The sequence below is a fragment of the Chironomus tepperi genome, unplaced genomic scaffold, assembly GCF_022539635.2.
Source record: "Chironomus tepperi strain 1889 unplaced genomic scaffold, CSIRO-AGI_Ctep_v1 contig_376, whole genome shotgun sequence".
Classification (NCBI taxonomy): Eukaryota; Metazoa; Arthropoda; class Insecta; order Diptera; family Chironomidae; genus Chironomus; species Chironomus tepperi.
The window spans coordinates 2,809,430-2,821,865 of record NW_027226498.1 but is presented as its reverse complement, the minus strand read 5'-3'; the positions used below and the strand labels follow the sequence as shown (position 1 = coordinate 2,821,865).

At 30.4% G+C, this 12,436-nt stretch overlaps 1 protein-coding gene and 1 long non-coding RNA gene across 10 annotated transcripts; one reads left to right on the top strand and one right to left on the bottom strand.

The window, feature by feature from the left end:
- The first annotated feature begins 23 nt into the window (after window positions 1–23).
- LOC139096245 (zinc finger protein 501-like) lies at window positions 24–6,934 on the top strand. 9 transcript variants are annotated; one of them, XM_070647956.1, is made up of 10 exons: window positions 24–182; window positions 1,897–2,130; window positions 2,318–2,410; window positions 4,293–4,340; window positions 4,877–5,076; window positions 5,150–5,214; window positions 5,273–5,803; window positions 5,887–5,981; window positions 6,136–6,197; window positions 6,415–6,554. In XM_070647956.1, the coding sequence occupies exons 1-9, from the start codon at window positions 129–131 to the stop codon at window positions 6,169–6,171; spliced, it is 1,356 nt and encodes a 451-aa protein (XP_070504057.1). In that variant the 5' UTR covers window positions 24–128; the 3' UTR covers window positions 6,172–6,197; window positions 6,415–6,554. The 9 variants fall into 9 exon arrangements, 3 of the variants coding, with proteins under 3 accessions (XP_070504057.1, XP_070504056.1, XP_070504055.1); XM_070647955.1 differs by having other exon boundaries at window positions 6,120–6,197; XR_011544941.1 differs by lacking the exon at window positions 6,136–6,197 and having other exon boundaries at window positions 5,273–5,807; window positions 5,890–5,981.
- On the bottom strand, window positions 2,511–4,093 carry LOC139096250 (uncharacterized). Its single transcript, XR_011544944.1, has 3 exons — window positions 3,684–4,093; window positions 2,926–3,624; window positions 2,511–2,719 (listed from the first exon to the last, which is right to left on the bottom strand). It is a non-coding gene; the product is annotated as an uncharacterized lncRNA (long non-coding RNA).
- Window positions 6,935–12,436: the final 5,502 nt, after the last annotated feature.

Sequence of the window (12,436 nt, the reverse complement as noted above, 5' to 3'; positions counted from 1 at the left end):
AAAAAATCAAGCTCCAAAAATTGCGCTAGTGTTAGTAGCAATTCAATTCTTTTTTTCCAAAATTTTCAGATGTGGCTTTAAAATTTCTTAGAAATTGCGTGTTGAAATTTAAAATCGATGAAAATAATATGATGAATCAAAATTTAGTGTGGTGCAATATTTGCTATCAATCGACAACTCAAGTATGTATAGTGCAAGAACTTTATTGACATTTGTGATAAAATAGTGAATTCACTTGCGGACGAAACTTTAAAGAACTTTAATTTTAAATTTAAAGAGAAATTTCTACTCTTCTTGCCAAGGAAAATTTCTTCATTTCTAGCACTGCCAAAACAAAACCTTCTTGCTTTTACTCAAACGTGAATATAGCTGTTGTGTTTCGTATTTCCTTTTTTTTTTTGCTTGAACAAAAAAAATCGATGTCTAGTGTTTCATAAAATGCATGCTAAATGATGACTTATTTGTCTGTCTTACACGTTTCTTATATTATATTAAGCGCATGACGGTATATGCTTGAACATTTTCTCTACTTTCTTGTACAAATCCATTTTTATTTTTTTATTTCTCTCTCATTTTTTTTTTCTTTTCATTCTGTAGCTTTTTTGCTTTCTCGCTTCGCATGTCATATAAAATACCAGTTCTGTTATTTTTAGCGGTTTTACTATTGAATATTTTTGTTGAATTAAAATTGATAATAATTGATAAGATCACCTTTAGAATGCTTGTTGAAATAATAATTTCTAAAAAATCAGGTAAAAATTTTATAAATATCAATTACATATTTAACGGACTTACCATGCTAGTATACAAAATAATGAGATTCAGAGTGGTTTTAAGGAGAATAGGGTGCCTAATATAATTTTTTGGGATTAATAAAGTGACTTTTGGAAGCACTTTGTGCTTCAATCAGTAACTTGCTGGCTAAATAAAAAATTTAAGTACTGAATAATCTGATGCTTAACTGTCAAACTGTCATCAGGGAATATAATACTTCTAGTTTTACGAAATTTTCACTTGTTCTTTTTCGAAGCACTTGTAGTGCAAACCCGATCCATAGTTTTCGTTTGTAGGCTACAGACAGTTATTTCATCAAAGGAGTTGTTTTGATCTAACTTTAAACTGATAGGTCTACTGAGAGCAGAGGTCTGGAGCACCCCTCACTTGTTAAACAATTATTAGGCAAGAATCGCCCTAGTGAAGCTCTTTATCTCAATTATTTGAATAGGTAAAGGTTTTTTCTTGCCAATTTGACTTCTCAAATTGGTTTTAAACCTAAATCTACAGCAGTGGTTGCAACCTTTTGATTTTCGCGGCACACCTTGTTTGTAAGTCTTGACCGAAATCGCAAACTGTTCATGCTCAATGGGCGACACACTAGAGTGCCGCGACACAAAGGTTGCCCATCACTGACTTAGATAATAATTTTTGTTGAAAAATTTGTTTTTATTGTTTTTGCTTTAGCTGCTAAAATTTGTATAAACGTTCAAGTTTAAAATTGTATGCCTTATTTTCTTGCCTGATTCTGCCCCTCGTCACAGTAACACATAAAAAAAATAAAATGAAAAAAAAAAAAAATAAAAAATAAAAATCCATCCAGCAAAAAATAAAAGAAGAAAAAAAAAACATATATCTCCTCTCATTTTCGTTTTCTCTCTTTTTTCTGAGTTTGTTTCGATTTTTTTTTTTTCATTATTGTGATGTTTTCCACTGTGAATAGAAGTACGTTTCGTTCGGAGTTTCGTTTTATATTTTATACATACATATATATATATTTAAATAAAGAAAAGCAAGGAAAATAGAATAAATAAAATATTGAATTGTGAAAGATATAGAAGTGAATTTGCTATAAAAATTCACATAAAATAGAGACTAAATTTAAAGAATCGCGGTTGACAGCTCTTTCAGGTGCCAGGCTATCAACTTCCAACTTGTGCAAAGTGTTCTGAAAATTTAACTAAAAATCCGGCAGCTGGACCGACAACAACAGCCCAACAATCAGTTCAGCCAAATCAACAGTATTACGTACAACAACAGAATCAACAACAGCAGCAAGTTTCTCCAGCGCCTCCACCGCAACAGCAGCAACAATCATTGCATTGTGCTCCTACAGCAATGCCACCACCACCATTGGTTAGTTTACCCTTTTACATCCTCTTCTTTCTCTATCTTTATCTCTTTAGTTCTCCATGTTCCTCTTTATATTTTGTTCTTCCTTTGTGACTCAAAATTTTAAAACTTTGTGCTACATGTTTTAAAGTACTAAAGCGAAAAAAAAAATCTACTTTAAAATGTTCTTTTTTTTCTTCTTTTCAAAAAGACATCAGCAATACCAAACAGTGTTCAACATCATCAGCATCAAGGGGCTCCTACAGCACATCACAAAAAGTTCACATCTACGACGGCGACCAATGTAAGTAACAACAATAAACAATAATGACGAGGAAAAAAAAAAAAACAAGAAAAAAAAATAAATGAAAAAAAAAAAAAAACGACGGAGGTTCTCTGTTGCTCTGGGTCGTACTAGGAACGGTCATTTATTTTTCTTTATTTTATATAAAAGTATCATATATGCCATGCGTGCATCGACAATACGTATACATACGGATATACACTGTTCTGAATCCTCAATCCTCCCAATGCTACTCAATGATATAAGATTAGAAATTTTTCTCTCTTTCTCTCCCCCGTTCGTTTTTTTTGCGTTTGATCCCTGCCGGCTCTGCATGAAGCAAAAAGTACGTATAAAAATATATAAAGCGCTGAAAAAAAAAACTAAATGAAAAAAAAAAAGAAATGAAAGAAAAAAAAATCCAGTTTAATAATAACACACTGAAAAAAATTATTTTTTTTTGTGTTCTGATAATTTTTTTTTCTTTTCATTCTATTGACTAGGGTAGAAATAATAATAATAATTCGTGTACATACATACAAATATATATGATGTGTATATGTCTTCATTTTAAATTAAAGATTTAAAGTGTGATATTGCCGTACTTATGGACATGCGGTGTAAGATAAATTAAAGATATCAAGGTGCAATAACTAGAGATTTTTTTTTGGGATTCTTTAATTTAAGGCAGTGGTGGTGAACCTTTAATTTTTCGCGCCATTCCTAAGTGGTAAGCCTTCGGCATACGGTTCATTGCATTTTCATACACTTTTTGCGATACTCTAGTGTATTGCGGCACACAGGTTGATATCCACTGATAATTATTAATTTTCGAAAAAGGCGGCATAGTATGTCATGACTTATCCGGTTAAAATATTGCTGCAATAGTCTGGATCAGAAGAAAATATAAAAATAATGTTCAGCTGGCGCATTTGTATTTTTATTTTTTTTGTTTTTGAAGACTGAGCCAATTTTTCTAATCGAAAACCTTCTTTCAAAGTTTGAGAGAATATAGTGTTTGATGGAATCGAACTGATGCACTCATTTTGTTAGTTAAATTTTTTTAAATCAGTGATGGGCAATCTATATGTTGCGACAGATTGGTGTGTTTTGGAAATGCTACTAACTGTATGCAGTCTGCGGTTTCAATCGAGGTTTACCACCAAAGTGTGCCGTGACACAAAAAAGGTTGCCCACCTTTTAAATGAACGAAATATTCTTCAATGTTGACATACCTTGAACGACACTAAAAGTAATGAAATTTCCAATTGCAAAAAAAAGTCATCAAGCTTACATGTACACTTCAATGGACGATGATAATAGTAATATTAACTTGCATGGCCATCAACTTTTTTTTTTGTTTACATCGCCCGTGAAATTGTTGCTGTTTCTCATTCATTTTTTTAAAGCACATGCATACACACAAAAAAAAAAATTTTACCACTCACGGGATCTAATCGTGAGTCATTGGACAAGTTGAGAGAATGGAAATTCTCATCACAATAAAAATGAATATTTAGCTTTAATGATATTACTCCATAAACCAACTATTCTTCTGTACGCAAAATACATTTTTTTGTGTCTTTCATTCTCTTCGTTCCTCTCTCATTTTTTTTTTCGTTTTGCTTCTCCGGTTTTACCCATCTACGATGATGATGAACAAAGTATACATATGCAGCAACAAAAAAAGTTTGTTTATGAAAGTCTCGGGGAGAAGGAAGCAAAAAATTATAATGAAAAACTTTTTCGTCAATGAAAATCATGAGCTACGGGAGAAAAACATGTGATCAGAACGAAAATTTGTTTTTCGGTTTTTTCTTTCTCTTTCATTAAGAAGCATAAACCATTTCTATTTTGGCGGGAAATTATTGTAATTTGATTTTATTTATTTTCTATTTTTTAGTCATTCCCAAATACTTTTGAGTTGGAACAGGCCCTCATGAATATGGATGTAAGTTGATTGATGTATTTGTAATTAAATTTTAGACAATAAATTGAAGTTTTGGAATGTTTGCAAATTCGGGAGCTTAGACTATGACACCACAATAGCAATAATTTCATGCATCTCTACCTACCTGCTTTGTGTGACATATAGATTATTTATGGTCTCTATTAGATAGCGCCTAAAGCTAGCTCTACCGCTGGCTACCACTTACTAATACTATATACAATGTTCTTAGTACAAAGAAATTTAAATTGGATTTTGTTCTACGAAGAAAATCTCTTCCTTAACTTCTATTTAATATCTTTACAATTTTCAGTTTTCAGTAAATTGTGCTTTGATAACAGTATACTGAATTTATAAATAAGAGATGTTTATTTATCCGAATTCAAAACAGGACTGAAATTTTGTATAAAAAGGGGTTTTCAACTATGTACAACAATAAATAATATTCAAATCTCAAATTTGCTGTCTGAAGTTACCTAAAATTTGATATTTAGATGAACTAAGAGTACCAATAGCTAATAAATGTTCTTTAATTTTAGGGAGAAATTTTGCTTGGAGAGGAAGGAAAATGTCCACTGTGCCAGAAAATATTTAATCGAAAGACATCGCTATTAAATCATATAAGAAATCATTCAGCGGATAAGAAATATGTATGTCCATATTGTCAAAAAGGATTCTCACAACAAGCAAACTTAAGGAACCATGAAAGAATACACACAAATGATCGACCATATACATGGTAATTTTTGATTATTTACTGACTGTTTATTAGAATATTATTCATGAACATTTCTTCATCATTTTATTAACAGTGCCGATTGTGGCAAAGCATTTACACAAATTACAAATCTTAATAATCATCGTAGACTGCACACAGGTAAGGAATATTTCAAGGATGATTTTGACATGACTTTAAATTATTCTTTAACTTTTAGGTGAACGTCCTTTTGTGTGCATTGAACCTAATTGTGGACGCTCATTTGCTCAAGTTACAAATTTAAATAATCACATGAAGACACATCATAAAATACAACAATTCGTCTGCACCCAATGTCCACGTAAATTTCATACAGTAACGCAGTTGAATCATCATCTAGCAACTCATGGAATTGTCGTGAAACCTCAAATGGCTGCACGTGGTGATTATATCTGCAATATGTGTCCTGCATCATTTTTTGATGAGCCACAACTTAAGCGACATATCCAGAAACATATTGAGGGTCGTGTAATACCATGTACAATAATAGGATGTGGAGAGAGTTTCTCCACTAAAAATCAACTTAATAAACATTTACAAAATCAGCATCCACATGAGTATCAAAAAAAGAAGGAATCTCGGCATGTACCACTATCACTCTTGCAGCTACCAGGAAGTCCGCATTATAATTCAATTAAAACGAAAATAAAGATTGAAGAAGATATAAGAATACCTGCGGCATCACACATTTCTCAAATCCCGATTCAGAGTAGGTTGGATCTTATAGAACTTTATTATTGAATTCAGGCAATATTGCGAGTTATCATTTTGTAATTTCGTTTGTCATTGTAGTAGCAAGCCACATTAACCTCCCACCATCATACCAACAAGGATCGTTCAACAGTGATTCTCTTATGTCAAATGATGCGACAAAAAAAGTGCTATCGGTAAGTATTTATATCAAGATATGAATGTCAAAGATCATTCTACGAAAGCATTCATTTTTCTTGTTTATTTTTCAATCGACAAAATCGAATTTCTTTGGTTTTATTTTTATTTTAATTTGGGCACTATCCGCAATTTTGTTATTATACCTTTTAGATAACAGAAATAATCAACTGTAGGGTTAAAAACTAAGAGTTAGAAAAATATTAAGTCATATGGTAAGGTTCTTTTAAATTTATTTACTTTTATTCATTTTCATTAAAATTGCATTTTGAAATCATTAAAATTAAAAAATTTAAGGTATTTAAGGAAGATTAATGTCTATTTTTTGACTCTATATTGAATCCATTTTCTATAGATGCCTTTAAATTTCCTATTTATTTAAATAAACTTAATATGAATTTTGATCCATTTCTTTACTAATACTCGTTTCAGGAGCGACTTCATAATTTCAACCATTTCCTTAGTTCATTTGCTCACCATTCATCATCAGTACACAGTAACATATCTAGATTCGTTTGTCAATATTGCTACAATGTCTTCAAAACAACTCATACGCTAACCAGACACATCCAAAAGTTTCATAGTTAAAACTGGTTCTAACAAATTCGATCATCTCATCAGACAGTTCACCCAGAGAGTACCATGGATTTTCGTTTAGCTATTTGATGATGATAATTTCCTGAAAATCTTAAACTGATGTGTATTTTGTAGCAAAAGGATCAATGAGTTGATAGTTTTTTTGTCTGCTAGAACTTTAAAAATGTCATTTTCCTCAAAATAATTAGTTTTGTACATGCATTTGAATCAAATGACTTGATCTCAATTATAATTTTAATACAAAAATTTTGGATGAAGAGAAACTAATTAAAAGCAAGGAAAATTGGAAAATGTATATAAACTTAATGAAAAAAGCAAAGGAATTAAGTTAAATAAATTAATATGTTGCAATAAAAGTTTTCATTAAATTCTAAAATTTAAAAATGATTGTGTTTGATTAAAATCTGTTTGATTCTCAAAAGTGATTTAAACGATCTAGCTGGATCTCTTGAATGATAAGCATTTGAATAACAATGCTTATTTTGTAACTATGGTTACTGTAGTTTAATTAAAACGACTTCCTCATGGATTTATAAATAAATGAAATTTTTATTTATCTGTTCAAAAGCATACTGACATTTCATATGAAAAGGGGCTTACAATAAGTGCATTAAATATTATTCAAATTTCTAATGAACGCACTATGATCTAGATTTGAAAATTTTGTTCAAAAATTCAACGTGCAGTATAGAAACCTCAAATTTTTAAAATCCAAATGACCGTTTTTTTGATAGTGAGAAAAATTCCAGCTTTTTTGATGTTTTAACACTTTTAACTCAACTATAATTCGAAATTTTATATTAACAAGCAAAAAAGTAAAAGATAATATGATTTAACGACTGCAATTCGTGATTTAATGGAAATAAATTTTAAAGTTTTCACAAAATTTTGATGCACAAAAAGTGTAAATAAACCAATTTCATACAATTTTCAAGATTGAATATCTCGCAATCGGCTTCGATCGGCGTGATGACATAAATATATGTTGTAAAGCTCTATTAGATCTTGCAATTCTTTTAGATCTCGTCGTCAATCGGGGTGAATCTCGTAACTTATTTGGAATTGAAAGTTTGAAAATTTTCATATTTTCAAAACAGTTTTTAGTAACTTTATAGACATTATTTAAAGCATTTGAATGCTGAAATCAAAACTATTAGCTATAAATCTACTAAATATGGATAAACTGACTAGTTCTGGAGCTTAGATGAGGAGAATTCGACAAAAATAATTTGGCAAAATAATGTAAACAAAAAAATGCATAATTTTACATTCAATTTTCGCAAGGTAGACAGTGATTTAAAGCTTGATATTTTGAGGAATGGAACAGCGTTATTTGAACTTTCGATTGGTCATCAAACATAGCAATAAATAACACACAGCAAAAATGAATTTTTGAACAAAATTTTCAAATCTAGATCATAGTGGAACGTTAGAACAGCTTCATATGCTTCTGTCTCATTTTTGGTAGCTATTGAAATATTTTTCATTAATTTGTTTAAATAAGATTATTTATGGAATCATCCATAGAACATGAAAAGTAGCGACATCTAGGTAAAAGTAAATTAATTTAGGTCATACAATTTTTTTGTGACTGTTAAATTCAATGTGGGCGAGTAAATTTTTATGATACTAATATGGAAGGATATCGGCTCAAAAATGGCTTAACTCTAACATAATGTCGGATTTATCACATTCCCAAACACATGGTACAAATTACGAATTTCCTGTACACAAAAAATATATTTTAAATTTTTAAAATTGTAATTACATTTCAGGTAGAATATGTAAAATTAGAATAAATAATTATGTACCTTCCTACTTCATTATGGAAAATGTTTTGAGAAAAATATAGAAAGGTAAACATTTAGTCAAATTTCTTAATTTATGAGAATTCGAAGCAAATTTTCACGTTAATAATTTAATAGCTTAATTATCACATCGAAATTAAATTGATAGAATAATTCCCAAAATAATTCAGTTTATAAGTTTAATTGAAAACTTGTATTCTGCCAAATTGTATGTTTGTGTGTGTCAATTTAATTACCTAATTGAGAATTAAAAATTTATAATGTTTTTCGAAAATAATATGAGAATTTCCGATAAGAAATTCAGAATTTCATGAGAAATAAATTGGTAATTATTGCACGATGTCCAAAAACACAACATAGCTTCTTAAGAATAAAATGTCAATTATTTTAACACATAACATGCAATAATTAATAAATTCTCTTAATTCATTTAATATTTCCACTTCATCATGATTATTATCAGGAACTTTAGTTTAATTGAAAGCATTTTTTGGATATTTGATATTTTATCGTGGAATTGACAATTGACTCATCTTTCCATGAATATCAAAATCAAACTTTAATGCATTCATGTTAAACATTCATAAAAGTTATAGAAATTTATTTATGGACTTTAAATAATAGAAATTACATTGCAGATTACTTTTTATGCATTTTCGTCCTTATTCCTCCATTAAACGATTTTCAGCGCACTGAATAATTCCTAAATAAATAAATGTTGACGAGAAATCATGCATGCTTCTTCATGATAATATCAATGCAAAAATCGTGTAAAAGATATTTATTATATCTATCATGCTGTATTGAAGGTCCTTTTACCATAGCTTGGTGATATTATTTCCACAATTTCCGATACAATTTTGACAGGAACTTCATTTAATGCTTCATTCATATTTATGCTGATACAGGAGAATGAAATTTTCGTACAATATTGTGACTTGCATGGGATATGAAAATTACCTTTTGGTGGGAAAATGTTAACTGTCGTTTAATATTCAAATTGTATTTGAAACTAAAATTATTTGTGGTGATTTCCCCTTTTATGGTTTTTAATTCCCCTTCAAATAGATATTTATTTGGTTTGTGATCTCTGAAGAATAAACATCGTTGTTATTAAATTAAATCCTTGAAGAGTCTTATTTTTAAATAGGTAAGTATTGTTGATTTACACTCAAACATCTTTACTGACTGAATATTTAGTTGATTTATAAAACAGTGTTATTAAATCTGAAACTTCTAATATTTAGAGCATGAGAATAAGTATAAACGAAATTATCGTTTGGATTTTAAATCCCTTAAAATAATAATTTCATTAATTTTTAAATGTCTTCCACTTTAAAAACCTTTGCATTTGTGTTAGAAGCTTTCCCGCAACACATCACCCACGACAGTTTCGTCTTTTCCTTTTTTCCTTCATTTTATTCGGTATATTTTTAAAGCTGCGATATCATTGTCGTCATTGCAAAGACAATCATACAAGGGAAAGCTTTTAAGGGATTTGATAATGCCATTGTAATGGTGATTTGTATTTCACATTATACTTATTGTACTTTTAGAAATCAACAAAATATAAAATTAGTTTTATTGTATATTTTGTCTTATAATAAGGAGAACTTAAGTTTTATCATGTCTTTAAGGTCACCAAAGTATTTTAGAATTTTAGCGTGTAGATAGCATTTTAGCAATTGAGATTTGAATAATATTTATTTTATTTACCTAGTTGAAATTACTTCCCTATCAGTCTGTTAATCCTTGAGGAAGTAGTTTTTAATTAAACTACATTGATCACAATTACAAAAATAACAACAACATATCATCAATATCAATCGTCCTCCCTAAAATGTGCCAAGTTAAAGCTGTATGAATGCGCTTTATTGTCATTAGTATTCACGATTATTATCTACTTTGCTTAAATAAAAAAAATAAACATTAGCTTTGCAGACCTTAAGATCCATAGCTGCGCGTTTATATGCGTTTCATGGCTATCGGGAGTTTAACGAGGGAGGATTCGCCAGATCTCTCGCTCAAACCTAGACCTACAATTTATAGTGGAATCCGAACCACTTCTTTGATGACATTACTGCCTGTAGCCTTCAAAGGGAGGCTGTGAGCCGCGTTTCCACTACATATGATTCGAAAAAGGACATGTGAAAAATTTCCCATGCCGAGTCTCGAACCCATGACCGCTAGATCGGTGTTGCAATAATTATGTACCGAAGTACTAAACCATTCCGCCACCGAGCCACCTCGACTCATCTACTTTGCTTACATCTACATCTACTTTGCTTACTTACCCGATTATATTGACCCACATTTTCAAATACTTTACTTCTGTGCATTTTTCCCATCTCTTGTTACTTATATATTGAATATTTTCTTTCATAAAAGCTAGAAAGTGATACTTCCGACAGCTTCCATGTTCACTTTCCCATTCAATACATTGAGAAGGCAGGCTTGTCTTGCTGTCAATAATAACATAAAATGCCATATTAAATGCATTTATGATATTGCTCTCAATATTTTTTCTCTTTTTCCTTTTCTTTCCTCTATTCGCACGTTCCTAGCTTTCATATTTTTTCATTCCCCTTTGTAGTGCTTTCAACTTTTTCTTAATGTGAAGTGACTTTTTTGTTGTTACAGGAAATCTAATAGAGTTCTCTACTCAAGTGACTTCTCTTGAAGTTTATCGATTTTTAAAAATATGTATTTTATTGAAATATACTTTCAGCTTTTTAGATTTTAATAGTTTCCATTATGAAATGTAAGTGAGACATGAATGTCATGACATTAATCCTATCTCAATAACTAGCTGGCATTGAGCGTTTTCGATCTTTCAGGTTAAAAGCTTTAGTTTTTTGTCGAGTTATTTTTCCTCTGTAACTTACTTTTAATATTGTTATTTGACATTACAAAAGTAATGTAAGAGAGTAGGAAAGAGCTTTATGGTCAGGGCAAAAATCATCAAATATTCAAATCTCTTTGCTAAATTTAAAAGTTTTTGAAGCAAAAAAGAAGAATATAAAAGCTTAAATCAGAAAACATTTGCAGAGATTTTACTGCTTTTAAGAAAACTTTCTATGTAGTAATGGAATGGAATTTAATGTCATGTTTTAAGTATTGTTGAAAAGGAAAAGTTCTTTGACTGTTTTCGTCGTCACATGAACAAAAATGAAAATCAGTGTTGAACAAGTTTGCATTCTTGTAAATACTTATTTTTTGTATTTGCTGACTACATTTGCAAATAGAATTTTTTTAAGGAAATTCCTTCCATACCAATCCGACCCCAGCACCACAAAAATTTTATGAGTCGAGATTTAAAGATTTCTCTCATTTCGAAGAAGCAAGAATAAGGAAGAGGAAAGGAAAACCAAGAATTTTCTTCAATTTTCTTGGGAATTTTATTCCTTAAAATGCGATGCATGTGTACCGCCCGAAGAATTCCCAGAAAGCTGCAAAAGTTGAAAATATTTTATAGACTCCATTATTATTGTGAAATAAGTTTTTTTTACCCGGAAAGCATACGGACAAAAACCGGCTCTTGGCTTTCGTGAGTCTGGGCTAGATTTGATGAAAACTGGTCTTTGTCTAATGTCAAGTCGGACTGGAGGTCGGATAATTGGCCATTTCTACGTTATGTATTTTTCGGGTTAGTTTCTTCACAAAAATGAGAAAATTTTCGGTTTTAAAACAGCCACACCACAATACGAAATTCCCTTTGCAATCATCCTCGTATATGTACAAATTCTATGATGCGAGGGAAAAGGAGAAATAAAAAAAGAATTGCGAAAATTTTTGGTGGTTTTTAATGAATTGAACGCATTTTTATTCGTTATTTACTTACTTGAAGACACTTCCAGAGCTCGAAGTCGACTCAGATTTAATATGACTCTAAAATTTTCATGCGAAATTCGAGTTCAAAATGGACCAAAACAGTCGTAAGGATGTCGTCAGAGCAAGTTTAAATCTTACCGTTAAGACAGTGACGTAGCGTTGCCAAGCGTAGATGCTCTAAAATACAATTTGACATTCTCATCTGATTCAATTTTGTA

Bases quoted from the DNA above. Each gene is read 5' to 3' on its own strand.
- LOC139096245 (XM_070647954.1), top strand. From the start codon at position 129: ATGATGAATCAAAATTTAGTGTGGTGCAATATTTGCTATCAATCGACA. The intron at 2,411-4,292 runs GTAAGTAACAAC...TCTATTTTTTAG, and splicing joins CATCTACGACGGCGACCAAT to TCATTCCCAAATACTTTTGA. The intron at 5,077-5,149 runs GTAATTTTTGAT...TTTTATTAACAG, and splicing joins AATGATCGACCATATACATG to TGCCGATTGTGGCAAAGCAT.